Raw genomic sequence first — 27,645 nt, forward strand, 5'->3', positions numbered from 1 at the left:
AGTATTAATATCTTATTTGAGTTGAACTCAAAATATATATATATATATATATATATATATATATATATATATATATATATATATATAATCTTTTCCTAATAAATTTCTTAAAAAAAAAAAAACTTATATGGTTTGTCTGGGTAACAAACTTACATGGTTTTGTTAACAACAATACAACACATGATTCTTGAGGGAAAATTGTTAGCAATAATTGAAACGTGAGTTTAAGTTTTACACTGATTAAAAACTAACAATTAAATATCATATAAGAAAAAAAAAAACTCATAAAAACACAAATACAACATAGGATTCTTTTTCTATGTTTTGGATTAAAAATAGTGAAAATCTCTTGTATAAAGGAGGAGGTTCCACGTAGGTTACACAAACACGAATAACATATAAATCAACTATATAAAGAATCGACGTCACTCTCTACTCAAAACCTTAAAGTAATGAGTTGATGGATCTTTTATCTTTATATATTACTCTACTTTCTCATTTCTATATGTGAGACTTAGACTCACACTTAGATTCTCAATAGATATGTGTCAAGGATAGAGATAATAATCATAAAGCTTATACAGATTTTGTGGTTGAAATTACAAACCAAAGCCATAAGACTATTACAAACACTTCCTTATCATCTGCTGGAATTACAATTTTTTATTTTTGATCCATACTATGTGCAATCTTTTATAATACGATAGCTATTATAATGCTAATCATTGTTGGTGTATGGATAGCATAAGCCAATAATGGCCCATATAATTGTTGTGGCTAAAAGATGTAGTGTCAGAAGATGGTCTCAAACTTGGTGTAATTAAGAATATATCTTGGTCATCCATTGACGCATAGTAAATTCAAAATAAAATTTTACACTTAAATCATGCACTCTTTCAGTTCTTCTAACATAAAAAAGCTGGTATTACCAATGAAAGCGACTAAACAGAGAAAACATCATACGAACTGATACAAGGTAAACCTGTTCATATTTTTATGGCTAGAAATCACCTTGTAATATCTCTCTTGTTAGCAGCTGAAAGGTAAACTGCAAGTAACCTTCTAACCTTCAAAACTACGGTGACATAAATCACATCTTTCAAGTGGTCAATAAAATCAAAATAAGCATGCCTCCAAGTTCTGTTGAAGAAAATAACACTGCAAATCCCCCAAAATCCTACTGCAAATCCAACTCCCGTTCCAATGTAAAATTCTGATGTTCCAAGGAAATTTTCATCAGCATGTTTAACAGAAGCATTCTCAGATATCCCTTCTTTGCTTGTGCAATTATTTGTGATAGGAGGACCACAGAGCTCAGGATTTCCTGTGTAGCTAAGTGTTTCAAAGCTCTGAAGTTGGGTGCTTGTGGGAATTCTGCCAGATAAATTGTTGTATGATAGATTCAGGAAACTGAGAAAGGACAAATCAGACAAACTTTGAGGAATTTCACCTGAAATGTAATTTAATGAGAGATCAAGGGATTCTAACAATTTCATTTTTCCCATGTCTTTTGGTACCTCTCCAGATAGAAGGTTTCTTGACAAGTTCAAAAACCGCAAAGCAGATAGCTTTGAAATTTCAGGTGGAATTGCTCCAGACAGCTTATTACTTGAAAGATCAATCATTCTCACCAGTATGAGGTTGTCTCTGTACTCTAACTCATCTCCTTTGGGAACTAACTCAAGACTTTCCTTGTAGTTGTTATAACTGAAGTCAGAGCCATATGAATAACTCAAAGGGTTGGCAAAGAAGTCATCTTCGCCAGCCATTGTCTTCATCTTATCCAAACAATTTGGAATGGATCCTGACAGGCTATTATTGGCAAGATCCAGCACTATAAGGGAAGAAAGTTGACACATGTTTTGAGTAATGCTGCCACTGAAGTTATTGGATCTTAGACGAAGAACTATTAGATATTGCATTTCCCACATCCAAGTTGGTATTGTGTCAGAAAGTTGGTTATTACCCATATCAATAAACTTCATTGTAGAGCAATTTTGCAGGGTCGAAGGAATATATTCTGAAAGGCTGTTGTCATTTAGCCACAGAGACTCAAGTTGAGACAGATACCCAATGGAGTGTGGAATTTCACCAGAAAAGCTGTTAGAACCCAAGTTCAAGTGCACCAAGGCTTGCCAATGAACCCAACACTGACCAAGATCACCAGATAAGACATTATTTGAGACATCCAGCACACTTAACTTGTTAGTAGCATTTGTCTTCCCACATAATAAGGGAGAAACTGTTCCAGAAATTGAGTTATTGGCAACATTCAGCATTTCAACATTTGCAGACACACTTGGCAATGTACCATTGAAGAAATTAGAACTCAGATTTATGACGCTGGAATTTAAGAAGATGTTCGATACATCTCCTGTTAAGACGTTGTTTGACAGATCAAAGAATTCGAGATGCAGACTCCAATTCCAAAACCAACTTGGAACCGAATCTGAAATACCTGCCTTAGACATTGCCAACACCTTCACAGAACTCTGGTTTTTCAGCCATTCTGGAAATTTGGGCCCTATTCCAAAGGAGCTGAGTAAAACATATTCAAGCTGAAATGGGGGAACCCATCTAGAGTTAACAGTGAGGAACAAGTTTGTTGAAGATAAACGCAGTTCCTTTAATTTCAGAAGTTTTACAAAATGTATCTCCTGTACTGATCCTTCCAACAAATTTGATGAAAGGTCTAATGTCACTAAATTTGAGAGAGTTCCAAGAGTTACAGGCATATCACCAGTCAGAGAATTAGCTCCAAGGTTTAATATCTGCAGCTTTTGGAGGAGCCCAAAACTCTTAGGAACGGTCCCATTCAATCGGTTGTGAGCCAGGTTCAAAGTCCTCAAGGATGATAAGTTTGCAAATGATGCTGGAAATGGACAAATAAAGGTATTATTACTGAGATCTAGAACTTCAAGATTCTTGAGCTGACTTAATGAATTAGGAAGTGCACCACCGAGTTCGTTGTCATGGAGGTCTAGAATTTTTATGTTTTGAGGGCCTGACAATATTTGTGGGATTTCTCCATGTAAAAGGTTACTGTGTTAATCAATTTGGACAAGAGTTGTACTGAGATTGAATAACCATGAAGGGATTTCATGATTGAGATTATTATTTGAAAGATCAAGGACTTGAAGATTTGTGAAATTGGTTTTTCCTTTAGGTGGTCCCAAGTTATCAATTTGACAGTTCTCTAAGTGTAGTTCTGAAAGAGAAGGAAGTGCACTCAGTACTTGAAGCCAATCAGCTTCTTTGTGAAGGTCTACATAATTCAAATCAAGGTATTCCAAGGAAGAAAGCCTTGATATCCAATTAAGATTATCTATCTGAAGACCATAATTGTATCCAAGATTAAGGTGCTGCAGGTTTGATAGATTTCCTAGTTGGTGAGGGATTAATCCCATGAACCCACTTAAGCTAAGGTCCAAGTATCTAAGACTCTCCATTGAGCCTAGGAAGCTTGGTATTGGAGTAAGAACAAAATAATTTGAACTCAAGTCCAAACGAGTCAAAGATTTTAGTTCAAGCAGGGAAGGACTAATCTCACCACTCAATTCCCTATAGGGAGAGCTCACAGATGTGTTAAGATTGAGTTCCACGACTTGACCAGTGAAGTTGTTGCAGCGAACCCCTGCCCATGAACAACAATCTTCTTCTTCAGACCATGATGAAAGCCTGTTTGAAGGGTGTAGTCCATGCTTGAAGCTGAGCAGTGCATTCTTTTCTTTCTCACTGCAACTTATGTTGAGCCCTGCTACTATGCTTGCTTTGAAGTGGAGTGTTGTCAACAAAATCAAGAGAAGAAATAGAGTTTCATATGACAATTCCATGAGGAAGTTGTAACTGAATCCACAATTTTCTGGTCTTGGGATTTAGTACTAAAGGCTATAAATCATAGAAGGGTTTGCAAGTGAAATTTTGTACCACTAATGGTGGTTGCAGACTTGTGTAGTGATATATATATATCTAGAATATGAGTCATTTAAGATTAAAAAGTGTCTGACCGGGCATCCATTACTATGTACTAGTTTATTTTGTGCAAAATGTAGAGAAAGTTATGTAACTGCTTCTGGTGCTGATGTTCAATCAAAATTGAGGTTTATTTTGATAATATGCGGATTATTGTATTTTTAATTTTTATTAATCCAAAAAGATTTAAGGAACCGCGTCTGGAATTGTGCTTGAATTCTTTGATAACTTCTAGACTAGATATCAGCGGATAATCCGATAATGATTCAATAGCAGGTCGAATAATAAGTCTACAAACAAAAAAACATCACTAGAGTAAACTCTAACTCATGGTTACGATACTATGTTAAAAAATAGATCTTAAGTTTAATTCAATATCACAAAATTAGTTTATATATTGAAGTTTAAATTCACTTATATATTATCAATTAGTCTTATTTTTTATTTTTTATATGAAAGTTTTAATCGTAACCATAAATTACCGGTCTAAACAAACATGAAGAACTACATCTAAAATCCTTGATATGATGGACTAGGTCAATATGAGTGTGGTGTGGGGACCAAACATGGAAAGTTGAGGAATTTTGGAATCTTTCTGCATCTGTTTCCTTTATTCCTATTAGAAGAACAAATGTCTTCAACAAATGTCTTCACTTTTAACTGCAAGATGTTACTTTATTTTCATTTTCTTCAGAAGTTGGTACAAGGAACCGTGAAAGTAAACTATTTTCACTGTTTCTTCTATAAACACAACCAGAAAAGAGTATTTTCACCAAATAAATAGTTCAAAAATGGTTGTTCAAACATAGACTGTTCAACCCAACCCAGCAAGAGCAGTTCCTTGCTGTTTGTAATTGTCTAATCATTTAACTTTCACGTAAAACTTTCACTTGGTGTTTAACACTGTTTTGGTCTATCACGTATGTATCTAACTTACATATATTTTTTTCATTCCCCATAGTTATTCTTTTTCAAATTTGATTGCAGCATTTTGTATTTGACCTTCCACCTTTCATTAGCAAAGTGAACACTTAAGAGATTCTGTCAGAAACAAATAACAAAGAGGAAGTATAAATGAAAGGCTTCAACTCTTAGTGTTGGAAAGATGTACTTTGGAAGATAAAAAACATGTAAAAAATTGGCATGTGATTATTGTCCAAAAAGGCCTAATTACAGTGGACAATAAAATAAACTGGTAGTGGACAACTTGCTTATACAATATTGGAAACACACACACACACACACACACACTCACTCACTCTCTATAACTATATAATCTGTCTCTACTCACTCATTCATTCATCTGAATTGAAAAATGTATTCCAGAGCTGCACCACCACTCAGGCTCGTGTTAGCAATAACATTGGTGCTGGTTATGCATGCAATGGGGGAGTCAGCTCAAGAGAAACAGAAATGTGCAGAATCACTGACAGGGATGGCAACGTGTCTGCCATATTTGGGTGGTGAGGCAAAAGCACCAACAGCAGATTGTTGCAGTGGTCTCACACAAGGCTTGAAGAGCAACAAGAAGTGCCTCTGTGTTATTCTCAAAGACAGGGATGATCCTGACCTTGGCTTGAAGATTAACACTACAATTGCTGTTGGTCTCCCTTCTCTTTGCAAAGCACCTGATAATATCTCACAGTGTCCTGGTATGTCCAAATCAAGCTTTCCTTTTCTATGCAATGAATGGTTTATAGCCTTGTTAATATATATCATATGATTAATGCTTTTATCATTCATAGGTTGATGACAATATGTCATTAAGAGGGAAAAAAGAGTTTTAAGGGTATGTTTGATTTTTATTTTCAGACAGATGGTGGAAAATGGTGTTGGTACAGGGAGTGAGATTGAAGGAGAGCTTAATAAGATGAATACAGAAAAAAAAAAACAAAGACGAGAAAGAATTTTCTAGTTGTTATTTCTTTTTTCAAAAATAAAGAGCAGTTATTTTGAAAACTATTCTAGAAAAAACTGATTAGGGCCTTAAGCTAGAAACATTCAATGTATCTTCTTGTAATATTTGTGAGATGTTATATTTATAGAATTAGATACAGTAATTATCCACCTTATTATTAGATAGTAGGATAGTGAGTCTATTGAAATAAAATGGAACAAAATTAATATTTATGTTCTTAAATGTGCTGCAAGTTTAATCTGACACCTAAATACATTAGACTTCTGGTTCTAAGAACGAAACGAAACTCGTTATCCTGATAAACCTAAAACAAATTCTAAAATTTCTATATTTTGAACAAAAACTGATTGCTTGGTATCAAGCCATTAATTCTCCATAAACAATGACATGTTTGAAAAAGAGAAAAAGTGTCTTTTTTTTTATTCTGTGACGCTATTATTTCTGATTTTTTTCAACTCTGAAAATTAAAGATATTGGAGATTTGATTCATCTAAAAAAATTCTTGTTTGAAATTATCTGAGCAGCACTTCTGCACTTGGATCCTAAATCACGTGAAGCCCAAGCTTTTAATCAAAAGGGTCAGAACTCCAATGGTGACTCTGCCCATCCTTCTCCCAGTTCCTCTGGTAGTGATCCTTTCAAAGAAATATTCGTTTTTGGATATTATTTTTGACTTTGTTGAGATTTGGATTTAATGGTGTAGTATTAAAATTTGCATTTATCTATGATGTGTTGTTTTGTTATTCAGCTAGAGCGAGTTCTGAAAATGATAGAAACCAGGGGACTCATGAAACGGACACAGCAAAGAATGGTGCATCTTATAAGGGAAAGAGATTGTTAGAAAGATTTATTGCAATTGCAGTTGCAGGGCTTGTAATTTGGCTTTCTTGAGCTCCGTCAGATACTACCAAATAGGTGTCTATGAAAATATTGAAGATTGTTAAATTTTATGCAGAGTTTGAGCAGAGTACGTTTACAACTGCTACATTTATCTGTCATTACAAACTTGACTGTGAATTACAATTCTACAATAGTTGACTCAAGGAGAAAGGATTCTTACTTCGTCTCCTTTGACTCTTTCTAACATTTTTTTTTTTTACTTTCTCACTTCTTCCGTTTCCCTTTTCTCTTTCTTTTCATTGAGTTTTTTTTTTCCAGCAAAAAAGGTTTTTTCATACATTCTTTTGGTGATATTTTTTCCTTTGTCTACCTTTTTCAGCATTATTTCGACTTAAACAGCCTTCTTTCTCACATATTTCTTTTATGGTTCACACTTGAAAATTGTAACACCTGCCGTATACTTTCAAAATGTTAAGATAGGATTATAATTTCACAAGATAAAACGTAACAATAATTCTTAGGGTGTTGTTTCCTTTACCACCCAAAGTGTTTCTGCATCTCTTTACTATTTTCTTTTATTTCAAAAATACTTTACATCTCTCCATTATTTTCTTTTACTCCAAAAATATCCTACAACTCCTCATTATATTCAACACTCTTTCTCTTTCTTTCTCCACGTTAATGGACCATTTACATGACTCAGATTTAAACTTGTGATATATTGCAAAATTTTATTTATACTTTTCCTTAAATAAATTTGATTCAATCTTATTTTTACTATTTAATATATTTTTTTTCTTCAAATTACTTAATAAATGGTAAAATTTTGTTCTAAATTTCTAGAAAAATGTTTATATATATATATATATATATATATATATATATATATATATATATATATGTGTGTGTGTGTGTGTGTGTGTTTTTTTTTACATTTAATATTTATAATTTTTAACATTATATTATTTTTTAACTTACCGACATGTTTGACTCAAATAACTTGAATAAAGTATTTAATTTATTAGATAAATAATATACAAATATTATTAAATACTTAAAATATAAAAGAAAAGTTATTTATTAAAAATTTGGAATTTATTTAGTTTTTTCGTCATTATAAAATTAGTATATAATAATAATATATTATTGTTTACTATTAATATTATTATGTTTATTATTTTGTATTTGCATCTAACTTTTAAGTTTATAAAATGGAAGTGATAGAAGCACTAATATTGAAGTTTTCTCTGAATTTTATATTTTGCAATATATCACAAGTTTAAATCTAAACTATAAATGTTCCATTAATGTAGAGAGAGAAATAGTGGATAGATGTAGAATATTTTTGAAATAAAAGAAAATATTGGAGAGGTGCATAAGTACTTGGAATGGTGGAAAAAACAACACCCTAATTCTTAACAAATAGGCTAATAAATTTATTCCAAATCTTGGTCAATTAAAATTTTTAAATCCTAACAGAAAAATTAACCCATTACAATGTCCTATTGGGAGTAAAAGATTTGATATATATATATATATATATATATATATATATATATATATATATATATATATATATATATATATATATATATATATATATATATATGGAAAAATAGTACGATAGATAAAAATTTAATTATAAAATATTCGTCACTAAATTTTAATAATAAATCAGAAAACTTCATTCATAATTATTTATTGATAGATATTATAATTTTTTAAATTCTAAATCCTAAACTTAAAATCTCAAATAATCAAAATTATTAATAATAAAAAAATGTAATAAAATGTTTATCAATAAATTTTATCGACAAATTTGAAAAACATGTTAATAATTTGATAAATATATTATGATCTTCTTCTTAATCAGTGTCACCTTGTCATCCATATTAAGATTGTGGTTTCCGTTATCATATCATTATCTCTGCTTCCTCTTTCTCGTCTTCTCTTTTTTTCATTCATCTCAAATAAATTTATATCAAATATTTCACTCAATATGACGAAAAATTTAGTATTTATTTTATTGACAGATTTAAAAAAAAAATCATTGATAACAAATTTTAAAAACTTCAATTATCAACTTTTATCTTATCACACAAAATGGTTAAAGTTCAAAACGTGAACTTTGACACCTCTTTTATAGATGGAATTTAGAATGAAAAATATTTATTGGTAATTAAAATTATAAATTACAGACAAGTTTTATCAAAAAATTTAACTATGAATCTATTATTGATAAAAATATTTATTGATAATAAAAAATTAAATTTATCAACGAATTTTATCAAATAATTTATTACCACAAAAATATTCATCAAGTAAGAAAGTAATATCTTGACACACGAAGACAAGTAAATATAAAATTTTAAGTATTCAATGTTGTGACTTTGGCAAGTGTACCAAATCGTTCAAGTAATAAAACCGGTAAGACCGGATATCGTTTCCCAAGAGACTCGTGTCCTAAACAATCGTATAATAACTAACTAATTTAGACTAAAGAATGATTCCATATTTTTGTGGTTTTAATACGATTAAAGTAAAGATAATGTGGGAATGATAAAAGTTGATCTTTGATAACTTAAACGTTAGAAATGCGAGTGATTAGAAATGGTATGAAATGGTATTATTGGGGGTATGATTTCATCTACTTCACTTTTGCGCATACAATTCACTTTCTTTCCATTAATTATCCAATGTCAATCAACTAAATTACTCCAACCCAATCCCTTGGTAGAAAGAGCCTAGACTTACTTCTTAAACTCTAATTCCTTAGAAACTTTAACAAGTTCATTCGCTTTAAGAGTTGAGATTTAAGACAACCAAAGGTCCAAGTTCTATCCCTAGATACAATTTCCCTTAGGTATTTAATCCAATTTCAGATTTACACAACATTTCCCAATATCAAGCAAACCCTAGAATCATGCAATGTTGGAACACAACATCACAAGCTTTAAGAGAAGGAATTAAACACTAGAAATCAATGGAATAGACATATAATCAATCAATTCAACTGTAATTAGCACAAAAGATCCGTGATTACATCAACCCCCAACAATAATGAAACTAGCTCTCCATTGTCATGGAGAGCTTGATCTTACAAATTGATGAAATGGAAGAAGGGAGAAGACCCAAGGTGGAAGGAGAAGTGTTTCCACAGCTCCAAGATCGCCTCCAGCTGCTCCAAGGTGTAGAAATCGCGTCTGGGCTGCCAAAGATGCCAACCCCTTCGCGTTCCAGAACTAAATAAGCTGTTTCTGCCACATCAGCAAAAGTCGCGCCCGGCGGCCCGACAGACAGGCGCCAGGCGCGCTCTCGGTCAGGCTCGTCACGCCCGGCGCCGCCTCGGTCACCAGGCGCCAGGCGTGACTCTCTGCAGCAGACTTGGATCTTCATCTTTTCAGCTCCTCTTCTCTCTTTTCTTGGGTTTTGGCATTGTTCTTTTTGTGAGTAGCTTCTCCAGCTTCTTTGAATGGAGATTAGCCATCAAATGGGCTATTTACAACTTACAATGTAATCACTTACAAACAACAAAAATTGAGTTAAACAAGACTAAAAGTAAAGGAAGAGTTGACAATTTCCATCAATTTGATGTTGGATAATGAAGTAAAATTGGTCATTATCATTCAACACACACAAAGTTAATACCACCTCAATTGAAAATACTCAAATTTGGGAATTAAAATTTAATTAAACATAACTTTTAGTATTATCATCATTATCAACCTATATATCATGTTGTTGCATTTTTATTTAAAAAATAATAATTTGCTAACTTTAGAAAATATACTAACTATTTTGGTTAAAGCCTAAAACTCATAATGAAATATAAGGTTTGTTTTCCGGTAAAAAGTAGAACAGAGAAAGAGAGAAATCTTAGATGTGAAGAAAAGTTAACATTAACAATTATGCATTTATCAATTTAAGAAAAAAAATAATCTAAAACTCATATTTTTTATGGATTATGGTATGGTGTATCTAAAGTCTAATTAATATATATAATCTAGATTTTCTTAAAAAATAAACGTGACACACTATGATATATAATATTTTTCAATGTGATAATTTCCATTAATTTTTTACAACCGTATAAATAGAATCTTGATCAAATACAAATAATAAAAACTAAAAACAAAATATTAACTCACTAAAAATAAAAATAACTAATTAATTTATCTCTATCTTATATTTATAAAGTAAAATACTATTGCACTTAAATAAATAGAAAATCATAACTATTTATCCCTATTTTATCTCCATCAAAATCAAACTAAATATTACTAGACCTAAACTAATAAAATAAGATTCAAACAAAATTATTAACAAATCTCTAAAATTTACTTTATCCCAATAAAACTTCTCAATAAACTGAAAATTTTCATCATTTATTCGCCTTTCCATGTGCATCATCCCAGACTCGGCTTGCTTCCTTCAATTGTTGCCAATAAGAAGCATTGATGTTGTGAAGCGATTTTGATGATGATGCACTTGAAGACTTCAACAATCTTTCACATTCATTGTTAAAGCATCTTTTGTAGAATCATATATATTAGGTTTATCTTTCAATTGTAAGCACTTAGAAGTCATATAACTTATTCTTTTTTATTAATTTTTCGCGGCAATAATCTATTTGCATAGAAGATAATCGATTATCACATGAAAAAGTAAAAAAAAGGCTTTATCTCGACAATAATCGATTATCACTAAGAATAATCGATTATCTCTGCAAGTTTTAAATTGACTAGGGTTTGACAATAATTGATTATCACTAAGGATAATCGGTTATCACGTTTTCCAAAACCCATAACGACCTGAAATAATCGATTATCACTTATGACAATCGATTATCTCTAGCAGTTGGGAGTTAAGTTTTCATTTTTTGACCCTGGTCTATAAATAGGAGCCTCTTAAACCTTTCTAAGGTTACCTAAATTATTTGAGAGCACAAAATTGGTTTTGAGGAAGTTCTTGAGTTTAAGTTTAAGCTTGATCAAGTCTTGAGAAAGGAGAAGCATGGGTTTAGTGTGTCTAAAGGTGGAAGCAGTTCTCTACAAGTTGATTGAGCTGGTGTTCATTTCCTCGTGTGTCGAAGGAAGGTGTTTTTTGTTATTATTATTTCACTATTCAAATTATAATCATTAAAATGGTTTTTAGTGAAAAGCTAATTACTCTTTTTAAAGTGATTAACAACTTGAGGTAGAATCATGTGATTCGAACCAGTATAAAAATCATGTGTGTGATTCTGTTTATCTCTACATCTCCTAATTATAAACCATTCAACGAAAGTTTTAAAATAAAGCTAAAATTTTTTAAAGAAGCAATTCATCCTTCCTCTCTTGGTTTGTGTCCATTTTCACGCTTCTTAAATGTTCCACTAAATGATACCAATTCCTACAATTGATATCAGAGCTTGCTTTGATAATTTTTCAAATTTTACGAAAATGACCAGACACAATCAAGTTTTTGCTAAAGGTGTTTCCATCAATAGACTACCACTTTTTACTAGTGATAATTATGCTTTCTGAAAAGTCAAAATGGAAATTTTTATGAGGTCTGTTGACAAAGGTATATGGGAAGCGGTGGAAAATGGTTCTTCTATTCCAACTCGAACGGTTAATGGTATTGAACAGGAAAAACCATATTTAACTTGGATTGTTGAGGAAAATAGAAGAACACAATTTGACACAAGGCTAGAAATATTATTTCTTCTACTGTTGTGCTTGATGAATTCTATAGAATTTCAGTTTGTAAGACAGATCAAGAAATGTGGGAAGTACTCAGAGTTACCCATGAAGGTATTGGCGATGTGAAGTGAACCAGGAAGAAAACATTGATACAAGAATTTGAGATGTTCAGTGTTAACTCATTGGCAAGTGTACCAAATCGTTTTAATTAATAAACCGGTAAGACCAGATATCATATCCCAAGAGACTCGTATGACACTTTACAATCGTATAATTTCCTAGCTAATTTAGACTAACAAATGATTCCATTTGATGTAATTTCAGTGCAATAAAAATAAACATAATGCATAAGTTGTAAATTGAACTTTTTGGGGTTAAAACACTTAGAAATGAGATGGTTAAAGATGATATGGAATGGAAACGTTGGAGAATGATTTTACCTACTACACTCTCATGCAAATGCACATCACTACTTCTTCACTTAAATGCTCATGTCAACCTACTAAGCTACTCAAACCCAATCCCTTGGTAGAGAGAGCCTAGACTTACTCATTAAATTCCAATCCCTTGGTAACCTAACAAGTTCATCTGCATTAAGAAAAGAGGTTTAAGACAACTAAAGGTTCAAGCTCTATCCCTAGACACAATTTCCTTTAGGTGTTTAGTCCAGTTCAAGGTTGACACAATATTTCCCAACATTAAGCAAACCAAAGAATCATGTTGTGGTTGATCAAGGCACAACAAGCTTTAAGCAAAGGAAATAAACACTAACAATCAATGAAAGAAGCTTGTATTCATTAAAAACAAGTGCATTTACAAGAGAGTTTCGTAGTTACATCATTTCCCAACAAAATGAACTTAGCTCTCCATTGTCATGGAGAGCTTGAGCTTACAATGGAAGAAAATGGAATAGATGGAGACCCAAGGAGGTTGAATGGAGAGTTTCTACTGCCCAAAACCAGCTCCCAAAGGTCCAAAATGGTGTTTTCGTGCTTCAGCCGCCAAGAAGATCCACCACTCATTGCATGGGAGCCTTAAATAGGTCTAGGGTGCCACATCAGCAAGTGTCGCGCCCGACCCCCTTCTCTAGGGCGTCTGGCGCAAGGGTTGCGCAGAGAATGATGCCCAACCTCCTTCTTGGGGTGCCTGGCGTGAGAACTGTGAAACAGATGGGGCTCGACCCCCCTTTTCTGAGGCGCCTGGCATGAGAACTGTCTTCATGTGTCTTCTAATCACTTGCTTTTTGTAGTGTTTCCTAGATTCTAGCTCTTGATAGTTTTCATGCTCTTCCAATGCACATAATTTGCCTACAAAACTTGAGGAAATTAGTGATAAACACCCCTAAGTGTAACCTAAGCTAATCTTATTTACAAAGTTAGATAAAGGAGAGGATTAAATATGTTTCAGGCTTCAAGAGAGTTGATTTGGTAAGAAAATTGTATCATAGATAATGGTAAGAATTACCATTATCATTCAGAATGCAGCCTGGAGAAACCATAGCAGATGTGCAAAACCGCTTCACTCATATTATCAACCATCTCATTGTATTGGGTAAGACTTTTGACACTAATGAACTCAATGTGAAAATCTTAAAATCTTTGGACAGGTCATGGCAACCCAAGGTGACAACAATCTCTGAGTCACAAAATGTATCTTCAATGTCAATGGAGATATTGTTTGGAAAGCTCTGTGAGCATGAGCTTGAGCTCAATAGACTAGCTGCAGAAGAAGACCAAGGAAAGAAGAAAACCTTGACATTCAAAACTAAAGTATTTAAAGGAAAGAGCTCAAGAGTAGAAGATGATTATGATGATGATGAGCGTATGAGCCTTATGATCAAGAGATTTGGCAAGTTCATGAAAGTTATAGGTAAAGACAAGTTTAGAAGTGAAAAGAAGGATAATCAAGGGTCCTCCTCAAGGTACAAGTGTTATGGATGTGGAGAAAGAGGACATGTCAAGGGGGACTGTACTAAAAAAAGAGTGAGGAAAAGAAAGAAAAGAAGTTTCATAAGAAGAAGAAAGCATACATTGCTTGGGAAGAAAATGACTCTAGCTCATCTAGTTCAAGCGACTCCGATGAAGAAGCTAACTTATGCTTAATGGCATATATTGATGATTCTTCAAGCCAAGAACCTTCAAAGTCAAAGAAGTCATTATGGTATATTTATATGGATGCTCAAGGCATATGATGGGTGACAAAAGAACGTTCGTAAGCTTTGAGAAAAAGAAGCAATGATTTGTAACCTGTGGGGATAACAACAAAGGGAAGATAATTGGAATCGAAGATATTGAAAGGGGAAACACCTTAACAATCAAAGATGTGTTATATGTTGAAGGACTAAAGCACAACCTCCTAAGCATAAGTCAATTATGCGATAAAGGTCTCAAGGAGACGAAGATTATCTAAGGGAAGCCCTTGAAGAGATGTATATAAATGAGAACACTCACTCTGAAATTCCTCATGTACAACAAGAAGATGACCCTAGAGGCTATCAATAATCATGTGGTCTTTCTATGGACAACATTATTGGAGATATATCAAAACGGGTAACTACTAGACGAAATCTAAATAATTTATGCTTAATTGTTGCTTTTGTTTCTCATATTGAACCCAAAAATATTGGTGAGACTCTTCAAAATGATAAATGGTGTGTAGCTATGCAAGAAGAGATGAACCAATTTTAAAGGCATGGAGTTTTGGAACTTATTCCTAGAGAAGAACACTATCAAGTAATTGGTACAAAATGGGTCTTCCGAAACAAGTTGGATCAATGGTCATATCACAAAGAACAAAGCATGACTAATAGCTAAAGGATATTGTTAAGAAAGTATTGACTATGATGAAACCTATGCCGTAACAAAGTTAGAAGCTATTAAATTGTTACTTGCTTATGCATATTTGATGAAATTTAAACTGTATCAAATGGATGTTAAAAGAACTTTCTTAAATGGTTTTATTAAAAAAAAGTATAATTTGAACAATCACTTGAAGATTTTAAATTTTCAAATAATGTTTATAAGTTGAAGAAAGTTTTGTATTATCTTAAATTGGTGTCTTTGTATGAGTTATAAAATTAGGACATGGTGAGAAGGAAATGAAAAAAATGAAATCAAAAGACTTTTAAAGTCTTATCCATCAGAGTTGTTGATTTTTCTCATGTAATTTATTCTTTCTTAGCCATTCACTTAACAGTCACTCAGTCAATGTTAGGCCAACCCATCACATTTAAAGTTGTATGACATGTAGGAAAGAATAATAAATATACAACGCAAACAAATACCTAACTTATAACGATTTTCTTTTTTATCCTTTTATGCAAATTTTCTTTTCATTATCAAGTTTTAAAAAGTTATTTGTGTACATTTCTGGCTTACTATATAATTTTTATTTTTCAAACCTTCTGTCTATTTTTCGCACATGTTACATTTCACACGTAAAAAAAAATAACGACTTTCAGAAAGAGTGGAACTTTAAAAAAAAAAATGATCTGTCCCTCATCCTTACCACATAATCTTCCCTTTTAAAACTCTAATTGTTCAATTTTTTTTTACTAAAATATTTCATACAATTTTGTATATGAAAGGAGAAGACCCCTTATTTTTATTTGTTGAGTAAAGAGATAAAATATTTCAATTTCAATTTCACAAAATACGCAAACATGAACAAGTGTCAGATGAATGTCTGTGAAAGAAATAAATTCTGATCATAATCAAATTAATTTTTACAGTTAATTCTTTTAATACCTTTCTACTTCCCACTTTTTCAGCTTTCTAATACCAAATCTTGTGTTAAGTAAATAACAGAAGTTATTCATTATTAACTTAATTCAAGCTTATATATATATATATATATATATATATATATATATATATATATATATATATATATATATATATATATATAAAGCACACGTTGCTCAGACATGACAGAAGTAGAGATGATGTTCTATCAAAGCAGTTGAAGTTATTGTTCCATTATACATTTCCTTAACTGTTGTAATATTTAAGGTGATTGATGGAAAAACGTTGTTAAACATTTCTATCACTCAGTTATGGATATATAATAACTGATATATAAGTAGTAATATATCTTCTATATTATTATCATATTAAAATAATTACATTTAATTTATAATTCATTATCTTAGGTGTTGAACCTGAAGAGCCAAAAAGTATATGAATGTGTTGAACCTGAATCCATTAAAAATCTATCTAAAAACACAGTTCCAGATCCAGCAATATTCAATTTAAATTTTCTATAGTATAAATCAGATTGAGTTGTCAGAATCACTAAAATATTTTGTATTTTTTTGTTAAATCTATCAATTTAATAGACAATAAGAAACGTAATTTCGGTGCTAAAATTAAATGAGAGACGACAAAAAATGTATGAAAGGCTTCTTTAAATACATGGATTTCTTATTCCTCGTCCATTTTTTAAGTTAAAAAATTAAGGAGACTAATAACAAAAAGAAAAAAATAGAACTAGTCCAACCCATTTATGGGTTATTAAATTATGACATCATGTGAAACCCTGGATAATTAGCACTTCTAATTCTGACACATCACCAGTTATGCATGCCACATCACTTCTCAGCCATTAAAAACCCACTCCCTAATCTGTTCCTCTTCCTCTCTGACGTACACGGAAAGCCGCGCCAATCATTCCTCTGCAACATTAAAAACGCACCAATCTTTGCATGCAAGCACGCCACGTGTCGCGGAAGAAGTTCCAAATCAGAGTTTGGTGTGCAGGTGTCGGCTTGAGACACGTTCGTTCAAACGAACATGAGTTTAAACAAAACCAGATTTTTCGAAAACTCTCTCTCACCTGCACCACTCATCTTCTTCCTCACGAAGCTCAACTCTTCATCTTCTCCAACTTCTCTCTAGAAATCCTGAAACTTCTCTCTACTGTAAATCTCACCTCTTTTCTCCGATCTCATTTCAGCACCATAGGAACGTTCCTGGAGACGCGAACGTTAGTTTGAATCGAACAGAACTAGATTCTAAGTTGGTAAGTCTCCTTCTCTAGTAGTTCGTTCATTAGGGTTTCATACGAAACCATGTTCTCGGTTCATGCATGGACTGTATCTGAGAAATCTCTGATGTTGGTGTTTAGATCAAGTGAAAGTATATAGTGAAACTGAGGGTAGAACGCATAAGAGACCAACTCAACAGTTGCATTAGAACGAACACTGCTATCCAGGTAAGGGAAGCTTATATGTTTAATTTATACTGCGTGATTGTATGATCTGAGTTGCATGTATGAAAAGTATGATGTTTGAGTCTTTATGAACGTTCACTGATATGGGATATGATTTCTGGTTTGTTTTGCATGTTGATTTGGATACGTACGAAAGGTGTATGAATGTTATATAGTTGGAATGATTGAATTGATGAAATCTGTATGATGATATTTTAGGTGAATTAATTCGAAAATGAAAGTTATAAAGTTTACCAATTTGAAACTGATATGAAACCTAAGGTATGAATTAAAATGTGAAGTCTGGAAATTTTTAAAGTTGAGAAATCTGAAAAAAAAAATTGAAACTTAAATCATTCCCTTTGATAAATGACGCTCGTCACTGTATGGTCTTAGACCGTTCGGTTTTCATTAAAAATAACTTAGATTGGAATTCTTTCATTTGGAAAGAATTCTGCTCGAGAACGAGCGTCCCCATTTGAGTGAATGAGCGTTCGGTTCAGCTCAGTGTATATAAATATTTGAAACTTTATAAATATGTAACGCTCGTTCTTTAACCGAGCGTTCGTCCTTAATAGCGTTCGGCCTTATGCCGAACGTTCGTTCTAAAAGGCGCTCAGTCTCATACCGAAGCGTTTGTCATGATTGGTGCTCGGTCATATACCGAGCGTTCGCTTTAACAAAGTGTTCGGTCTTAAACCGCACGTTCGTCCTTATCTTTAAATTCCTTACCGAACGTAAATAGCATTCGTTCAAACAATTGGTAAAATTTATATTGGCGCGTTTGGTCATTGACTGGCAGCCTATCCCTTTCAAATACAAAGTTCCCTATATAGTCAAGTCTTCTCCTTAATGCTTATTTATCTAAATTGAGATAATCTACATTCTTAGTACTTAAAATTATTCTGGAGTTTGGTCTTATTATTCTGGAAAATTTTATGATTTATTATGGGTTTTCCTAACTCTGACTTTTAAACGTTTGTCCTCTTCCTTCAGTAAATTGAACGTTCGTCTTTTTAAGAGAGTGGAACACAGAATGAAAATATTATAACTATGAAAGGATAAGACGTTGAACACTATGTTAAATGATTATATGATTATGGAATTTGAACGAGCGTTCCAAGGAGGAATGTCTCAGACGTGTTAAATATTAAATTTGGTAAAGTATGAACATGGATAAGTTAGGACTCGCGGTCTATCCTGATATTCCGTGATACTCATCTTCACGTAGAAGGGGGTAGTCATGTGTGGGAATGGCAGGAGGTCCTTAGTTCATCACTTAGCATGGGCGAAGGATTAACCTCAAGTGGCAGCTGATTAGGTATATCCCGGCTACTACACCACTTGGGTGCAAGGACGCTTGTAACTACATGGTTCATACAGTCCGGACGGTCTGTCATATATATATATATATATATATATATATATATATATATATATATATATATACATATCTCTATGTTATTCTATGTTAAGTTACATGCTGTATGTGTAAATTGAAATGTTAAATGTATGTTTTAATTGTATGAATTAAATAATATAAGCTTACCCTTGCATTTCCATTGTGTTGTCTCCTGTCCATGTACGTTCGTCTTGTCTTGCAATGATCATCCGTGTGGATGTGAGCAGATGGTAGAGCATCTCTTGAAGAAATGCTAGAAGAAGAAAATTTGGAAGATGCAAATCTGGTTGAAGTAAAAGTGAAGGCCGAGCCTTAGAGCGCTCGTTAGATTTGGATTGTAAATGTTAGTATTAGTTGGACGTTCGGTTGAATGTTTTGTAAAACCGTTCGTTCTGTTTCATTTCCCTGTACTTTAATACGCTCGTTATTTTGTACTGCAGCCGTTCGGCTTTGAAACCTTGGTTTCTGTTAATATTAAAGACTGTTTATTATACTGTTAATTGTAATTAATTCTGATTTATGGTAATTACTGTATTTTGGGATGTTACATTAGTGGTATCAGAGCAGTTTTGTTCTAATTAAGGGACACTGTAGGTTATGAGTGCACTGTGTTTTTGCTGTGTGCTTGTTGTATGTGTAATGAGTTATTATTATTTTAACTCCTGAACATTATTAACGTTTGTTTTTCTCTGTGTCCAGAGAACGAATGGCTCCTAGATTACCTCCTCCTCCTCAACCTACTGAACCCGATACTACCAACAATGCTAGGATGTTGGAAACTGTAATTGACAGACTTCAACAACAAAATACAACATTAATTGAGCAGAACACCGCCTTGATGAGGCAAAATCAGGATGCAATGCAGAGTTTGGAGGCCTCGCGTGTTAATTCAGAAGCAACACAGAGGCAATTGATGGATATTCTTGCCGCAACTAGAGGTGCGCCTGGAGCATCTTCTTCAAACGCTGCTCAACCGAATGCTGAATGGAGTTTGAAGAGTTTTCTTCAGCATCACCCTGCCAAATTTAGTGGGAAGTGTCTCCCGGATGAAGCTGACCAGTGGCTGAGGGATATGGAGAGAATTTTCAACGCCAAGAGATGTCCGGATGAGAACCGCTTGGCATATACAGAGTACTTGCTGACTGGAGAAGCGAGCCACTGGTGGGCGAGCGCCAGAGCCATTCTAACGGACGCTCAACAGCCGATTACTTGGGCAGTGTTCAGAAACAAATTCTATGAAGAGTACTTCCCTGACAGCGTTCGTTTTGCAAAGGAGGTTGAGTTCTTACAGCTGGTTCAAGGGGGTATGTCGGTTTCAGAATACACCAATAAATTCAAACACCTTGTCAGATTCAATACTATGGCCACCAGTGAAGAGTGGCAATGTTGGAAGTTTGAGAACGGCCTAAGGAGTGATTTGAAAGTTATGATTTCAAGCTTGTGCATAAGAACGTTTCCTGCCATGGTTGAGAGGGCTAAGGTGTTGGAGAAGAACATGACGGAAGCTGAACGACACAAGAAACAACAACAAGTGAGTAGGGGACCGATAGTGTCCAGGGGAGGTATGGTTCAGAGGAGGACTCCTTACGCTCGTCCTAGTCAATCATCTCATGCAAGCGGATCACAAGCGATCGTTCCTGTCGGACAGTCTGGACAAGGGAACGTTACTTGTTACCAGTGTGGAGGGCCACATTATAGGAATTCATGCCCTCAACTAGCTGGAGGAAAGCACTGCAATCTTTGTGGAAGGAACGGACACTCAGATAACGAGTGCAATTTGAGCGGACGTGCAGTGACGAGACCACCTGTTGCTGGAAGGAATCAACCGAGAGGTGGTAGAGCACAAGCAGTGGGTCGCGTGTATGCAATAACTGGGGCGGAAGCAACTAACTCAGGTAACCTTATAACCAGTGAATGCTTGCTGTATGGAGTATCCTGTCATGTGTTGTTTGATTCTGGGGCGACTCACTCCTTCATCTCGAAGGCGTGTGTTGAAAAATTGGGAATAGTGGAGAGGGATATGCAGTTCGACCTGGTGGTTTCTACCCCGGCAGCTAGAGAGATTAGGACGTCTACTGTATGCATTAGATGTCCTATTGTGGTTGAGGGGCGAGGTTATAAAGTGAATTTAATTTGCTTACCTCTTCAAGGTTTGGAGGTGATTCTAGGAATGGATTGGTTGACCACCAATCGCATTCTCATAGATTGTGGGAAGAAGGAGTTGGTGTTTCCGGGTGAAGAAGAAGAGGAATTTTCGATAACGCTCGGTCAGTTAAAGGAGGATATAATGGAAGGAGCAAGCTGTTTCCTGATCATGACACATGAAGATCAGGAGTTCGGAGGATTGGGAAAAGAACGAACGTCCAGGGAAGGCAGTGTTGAACGAACGGTTGTGGATGAGTTTCCAGACGTTTTTCCAGAAAAGATTCATGGACTGCCTCCCGTTCGTGAAATTGAATTCACCATTGATTTGGTGACAACGGCAGCCCCTATATCTGTTCAGCCATATCGTATGCCTCCTGCAGAGTTGGTTGAACTCAAGAAGCAGATTGAAGAACTCATGGATAAACAATTCATCAGGCCCCGAGCGTGTCACCATGGAGAGCGCCTGTGCTCTTGGTGAAAAAGAAGGATGGCAGCTCTCGTTTGTGCATAGATTACAGACAATTAAACAAGCTGACCATCAAGAACAAATACCCGTTGCCAAGGATAGATGACTTGTTGGATCAACTGCATGGAGCAACGGTATTTTCTAAGATTGATTTGCGTTCGGGCTATCACCAAATAAGGGTTAAGGAGGACGACATCCAGAAGACAGCGTTCAGATCACGTTATGGGCATTATGAATACGTGGTAATGCCATTTGGAGTGACGAACGCTCCAGCCATCTTTATGGATTACATGAACCGGATATTTAGACCTTATTTGGACAAGTTTGTGGTCGTTTTCATAGATGATATTCTCATCTACTCTAAGACACAAGTCGAACATGAAGAACACTTGAGGGCAGTGCTGAGCGTGTTGAGAGAAAAAGAGTTGTATGCAAAGCTGTCCAAGTGTGAATTTTGGATGAAGGAGGTACAGTTTTTGGGCCATGTGGTCTCGGCTAAAGGTATTTCAGTGGATCCATCTAAGGTGAGAGCAGTGTTGGATTGGAAAAGCCCGCGTTCGGTCACGGAAGTGAGGAGTTTTGTTGGACTTGCGGGCTACTATAGACGCTTCATAGAGGGGTTCGCCAAGATAGTGGCTCCTCTTACCCAATTGACTAGAAAGGATCAGCCGTTCGCCTGGACTGATCTATGTGAGGAGCGTTTCCAGGAGCTGAAGGTGAAACTGACGAGCGCTCCAGTTTTGATTATTCCAGACACGTCCAAGCCCTTTGAAGTCTACTGTGACGCGTCCCATCAAGGGTTGGGCTGTGTGCTTATGCAAGAGAGACGAGCGATAGCGTACGCGTCTCGTCAGTTGAAGATTCATGAACGCAACTATCCAACGCACGACCTGGAATTGGCAGCGGTCGTCTTTGCACTGACGATTTGGAGGCATTATCTATACGGATCAACATTTCAAGTCTTCAGTGATCACAAGAGCCTCAAATATTTATTTGATCAGAAGGAGTTGAACATGAGGCAGAGGCGTTGGCTAGAATTTTTGAAAGACTATGAGTTTGAGTTACTGTATCACCCTGGAAAGGCCAATGTAGTGGCGGACGCTCTAAGCAGGAAGGCAGTGCATGTTTCGGTTATGATGGTGAAAGAGTTAAGTTTGGTGGAGAGCTTCAGGGATCTAAGGTTGCAATTTGAGTTGGAACCAAACAGCATCAAGTGCTGTAACCTTAGAATATCAAGCAATGTATTTGATCGTATCAGGATGAAGCAACGTGAGGACGAGGACCTGGTGAAGATTCTAAGTACGCTCGGTTCGGATCAAACCAAAGAATTCAATACGGGGACTGACGGCCTATTACGATACATGGATAGGACGTGCGTTCCCAATGATGGCGAGCTGAAGCGGATCATATTGGAGGAAGCACATCATAGTCGTCTTAGCATACATCCTGGTATGACTAAGATGTACCAAGATCTTAGGTGTTCGTTCTGGTGGCCTGGAATGAAGAGTGATGTCGCTCGTTTTGTGGCATCCTGCTTGACCTGTCAACGAGCAAAGGCTGAACACCAACGACCAGGCGGCTTACTTCAACAATTGGAGATTCCTGAATGGAAGTGGGACAGCATTTCCATGGACTTTGTGACCCATCTACCACGAACAGTTAGGAATCATGACTCAATCTGGGTGATCGTGGACAGATTAACGAAGAGCGCCCACTTCCTGCCCGTTAACTTGAAGATGTCAATGACTAATTTGGCCAAGTTGTATATTAGAGAGATCGTTCGTCTGCATGGGGTGCCTTCGAGCATAATTTCTGACCGAGACACGAGATTCACATCTCGGTTTTGGCAATCGTTACAGGGCGAGCTGGGAAGCAAGTTGCAGATGAGTTCAGCATATCATCCTCAAACGGACGGCCAGTCCGAACGTACCATCCAAACGCTGGAAGACTTACTGAGGACGTGCGTCCTAGATCACTTGGGCGCTTGGGATGAAGTCTTGCCACTGGTGGAGTTCACGTACAACAACAGCTTTCAAGCTAGCATTGGGATGGCGCCGTTTGAAGCTCTCTATGGGAGGAAGTGCCGAACGACACTTTGCTGGTTCCAAGATGGAGAGAACGTGTTAACTGGACCTGAGCTCATCCAGCAAACAACCGAGAAGGTTAAGTTGATCCAAGATAGATTGAGGACGTCCTTGAGCAGGCAAAAATCATATGCGGATAGGAGGAGAAGACCATTGGAATTTGCTGTAGGTGATCATGTATTTTTGAGACTAAATCCAATCACTGGAGTGGGGAGAGTAGTTCGTCCAAAGAAGCTGTCTCCCAAGTTCATAGGACCGTATCAAATTTTGAAGAAGATTGGACCAGTAGCTTATGAACTTGCATTGCCTCCTCAACTAGCAAATCTTCATCCTGTTTTCCACGTATCTCAACTCAGAAAGTACATAGCTAATCCTTCTCATGTGTTGGAGTTGGAGGACATTCAGTTGCGGCCAGACCGAACGTTAGAGTTGCAACCAATCAGTATTGAAGACGTTCGCACCACGCTACACAAAGGGAAGTACGTTCGTTTAGTGAAGGTAGTGTGGGACGCTAAGACTGGTGATTCAACGTGGGAAGTTGAGGGTGCAATTAAGGACTTGTATCCACACTTATTCACGGGTAAGTTTTTTTTAATTTTCGAGGACGAAAATTTTTGTAGTTAGGGAGAATGTGAAACCCTGGATAATTAGCACTTCTAATTCTGACACATCACCAGTTATGCATGCCACATCACTTCTCAGCCATTAAAAACCCACTCCCTAATCTGTTCCTCTTCCTCTCTGACGTACACGGAAAGCCGCGCCAATCATTCCTCTGCAACATTAAAAACGCACCAATCTTTGCATGCAAGCACGCCACGTGTCGCGGAAGAAGTTCCAAAACAGAGTTTGGTGTGCAGGTGTCGGCTTGAGACACATTCGTTCAAACGAACATGAGTTTAAACAAAACCAGATTTTTCGAAAACTCTCTCTCACCTGCACCACTCATCTTCTTCCTCACGAAGCTCAACTCTTCATCTTCTCCAACTTCTCTCTAGAAATCCTGAAACTTCTCTCTACTGTAAATCTCACCTCTTTTCTCCGATCTCATTTCAGCACCATAGGAACGTTCCTGGAGACGCGGACGTTAGTTTGAATCGAACAGAACTAGATTCTAAGTTGGTAAGTCTCCTTCTCTAGTAGTTCGTTCATTAGGGTTTCATACGAAACCATGTTCTCGGTTCATGCATGGACTGTATCTGAGAAATCTCTGATGTTGGTGTTTAGATCAAGTGAAAGTATATAGTGAAACTGAGGGTAGAACGCATAAGAGACCAACTCAACAGTTGCATTAGAACGAACACTGCTATCCAGGTAAGGGAAGCTTATATGTTTAATTTATACTGCGTGATTGTATGATCTGAGTTGCATGTATGAAAAGTATGATGTTTGAGTCTTTATGAACGTTCACTGATATGGGATATGATTTCTGGTTTGTTTTGCATGTTGATTTGGATACGTACGAAAGGTGTATGAATGTTATATAGTTGGAATGATTGAATTGATGAAATCTGTATGATGATATTTTAGGTGAATTAATTCGAAAATGAAAGTTATAAAGTTTACCAATTTGAAACTGATATGAAACCTAAGGTATGAATTAAAATGTGAAGTCTGGAAATTTTTAAAGTTGAGAAATCTGAAAAAAAATCTGAAACTTAAATCATTCCCTTTGATAAATGACGCTCGTCACTGTACGGTCTTAGACCGTTCGGTTTTCATTAAAAATAACTTAGATTGGAATTCTTTCATTTGGAAAGAATTCTGCTCGAGAACGAGCGTCCCCATTTGAGTGAATGAGCGTTCGGTTCAGCTCAGTGTATATAAATATTTGAAACTTTATAAATATGTAACGCTCGTTCTTTAACCGAGCGTTCGTCCTTAATAGCGTTCGGCCTTATGTCGAACGTTCGTCCTTAATATCGTTCGGCCTTATGTCGAACGTTCGTTCTAAAAGGCGCTCGGTCTCATACCGAAGCGTTTGTCATGATTGGTGCTCGGTCATATACCGAGCGTTCGCTTTAACAAAGTGTTCGGTCTTAAACCGCACGTTCGTCCTTATCTTTAAATTCCTTACCGAACGTAAATAGCGTTCGTTCAAACAATTGGTAAAATTTATATTGGCGCGTTCGGTCATTGACTGGCAGCCTATCCCTTTCAAATACAAAGTTCCCTATATAGTCAAGTCTTCTCCTTAATGCTTATTTATCTAAATTGAGATAATCTACATTCTTAGTACTTAAAATTATTCTGGAGTTTGGTCTTATTATTCTGGAAAATTTTATGATTTATTATGGGTTTTCCTAACTCTGACTTTTAAACGTTCGTCCTCTTCCTTCAGTAAATTGAACGTTCGTCTTTTTAAGAGAGTGGAACATAGAATGAAAATATTATAACTATGAAAGGATAAGACGTTGAACACTATGTTAAATGATTATATGATTATGGAATTTGAACGAGCGTTCCAAGGAGGAACGTCTCAGACGTGTTAAATATTAAATTTGGTAAAGTATGAACATGGATAAGTTAGGACTCGCGGTCCATCCTGATATTCCGTGATACTCATCTTCACGTAGAAGGGGGTAGTCATGTGTGGGAATGGCAGGAGGTCCTTAGTTCATCACTTAGCATGGGCGAAGGATTAACCTCAAGTGGTAGCTGATTAGGTATATCCCGGCTACTACACCACTTGGGTGCAAGGACGCTTGTAACTACATGGTTCATACAGTCCGGACGGTCTGTCATATATATATATATATATATATATATATATATATATATATATATATATATATATACATATCTCTATGTTATTCTATGTTAAGTTACATACTGTATGTGTAAATTGAAATGTTAAATGTATGTTTTAATTGTATGAATTAAATAATATAAGCTTACCCTTGCATTTCCATTGTGTTGTCTCCTGTCCATGTACGTTCGTCTTGTCTTGCAATGATCATCCGTGTGGATGTGAGCAGATGGTGGAGCATCTCTTGAAGAAATGCTAGAAGAAGAAAATTTGGAAGATACAAATCTGGTTGAAGTAGAAAAAAAGACTTTTAAAGTCCTATCCACTATAAAAATTAGAATACCACACATAAATCATATAAACAAAACTATTTTAGAGATCGAATTATTGATTTTCCTCATGTAATAACCTATTATACGAAAATGTATGAAAGAAATAAACGATAATGATATATTTAAACAAATTGTTAACTTTATTTATCAAAATAATTTTTCGAATTTACTGATTCCTTAAGTAATTGACTCCTTAAGTAATTTTTAGAATTTACTGACTCCTTATTTAATGTTATTATTTTTTTTAACTTCACTTTTACTAATTGAGAACCAATAATTATTTTTTAAAATTAATATTATAATCTGTTTTAAAGACTATAAATAGTCAAGTTCACATTAAATGTATTATCTCTGTCTGTCTTAACTTTAAAAACCCAACTCATTGTTTGACACAGTCTTAGCATTCACGTAACAGTCAGTCACTCAAATATCATGATTTTTTTTCTGACATAACACAAAACGAATTTAATATTACGCAAATAACACACTGTGCCTTATATTTACACGTAGCACACTTTTCTTTCGGTTTCTGAAAAACCAAATTTTAAGTTATATTTATATAACTCTTTATAATCTTATGTTAGAATTCGATTTCTCGAATACCGAATTCTGAGTTATATATATATATATATATATATATATATATATATATATATATGGGTTTGCTAACGCGCGTACGCCTGTTTTTTAGTTGGTACATTTTAGTAATGTGTACTGGATTTTAGTAGACAAAAATACCCTTATATATATGGATTCTAAGTTTTAAGGTTAAGGGTATTTTAATAATTTTCATTCTCAAAAGTTAAAAAAAAAAAAAAAGAAACCCCCCAAACCCTTACTCACCT

The 27,645-nt window shown here is 35.1% G+C and overlaps 2 protein-coding genes and 1 pseudogene across 2 annotated transcripts; 2 read left to right on the forward strand and 1 right to left on the reverse strand.

Moving 5' to 3' along the window:
* Positions 1-1,131: 1,131 nt before the first annotated feature.
* Positions 1,132-4,047, reverse strand: LOC108344119 (receptor-like protein EIX2; annotated as a pseudogene).
* Positions 4,048-5,259: 1,212 nt separating this feature from the next.
* Positions 5,260-6,835, forward strand: LOC108344121 (non-specific lipid transfer protein GPI-anchored 14). Its single transcript, XM_017582586.2, has 3 exons — positions 5,260-5,624; positions 6,415-6,516; positions 6,639-6,835. Exons 1-3 carry the CDS (start codon positions 5,288-5,290, stop codon positions 6,779-6,781), a joined length of 582 nt encoding a protein of 193 aa, XP_017438075.2. The 5' UTR covers positions 5,260-5,287; the 3' UTR covers positions 6,782-6,835.
* A 5,429-nt stretch (positions 6,836-12,264) lies between these two features.
* On the forward strand, positions 12,265-25,014 carry LOC128193793 (uncharacterized). The gene is made up of 8 exons (XM_052867901.1): positions 12,265-12,349; positions 12,467-12,525; positions 13,899-14,335; positions 19,724-21,138; positions 21,229-21,554; positions 21,605-22,540; positions 22,658-24,299; positions 24,947-25,014. The coding sequence occupies exons 1-8, from the start codon at positions 12,265-12,267 to the stop codon at positions 25,012-25,014; spliced, it is 4,968 nt and encodes a 1,655-aa protein (XP_052723861.1).
* The last annotated feature ends 2,631 nt before the right edge of the window (positions 25,015-27,645 follow it).

Source organism: Vigna angularis, chromosome 8, assembly GCF_016808095.1.
Source record: "Vigna angularis cultivar LongXiaoDou No.4 chromosome 8, ASM1680809v1, whole genome shotgun sequence".
NCBI classification, from domain to species: domain Eukaryota; kingdom Viridiplantae; phylum Streptophyta; class Magnoliopsida; order Fabales; family Fabaceae; genus Vigna; species Vigna angularis.

Excerpts from the sequence above, each read along its gene's own strand:
- LOC128193793 (XM_052867901.1), top strand. The coding sequence starts at position 12,265 with ATGGAAATTTTTATGAGGTCTGTTGACAAAGGTATATGGGAAGCGGTG. Across the intron at positions 21,139-21,228 it reads TATTGTGGTTGAGGGGCGAG|ATTGTGGGAAGAAGGAGTTG; the intron begins GTTATAAAGTGA and ends GCATTCTCATAG. Across the intron at positions 22,541-22,657 it reads ACGACCTGGAATTGGCAGCG|AGGCGTTGGCTAGAATTTTT; the intron begins GTCGTCTTTGCA and ends AACATGAGGCAG.
- LOC108344121 (XM_017582586.2), top strand. The coding sequence starts at position 5,288 with ATGTATTCCAGAGCTGCACCACCACTCAGGCTCGTGTTAGCAATAACA. Across the intron at positions 5,625-6,414 it reads TAATATCTCACAGTGTCCTG|CACTTCTGCACTTGGATCCT; the intron begins GTATGTCCAAAT and ends TTATCTGAGCAG. Across the intron at positions 6,517-6,638 it reads TCCTTCTCCCAGTTCCTCTG|CTAGAGCGAGTTCTGAAAAT; the intron begins GTAGTGATCCTT and ends TTTGTTATTCAG.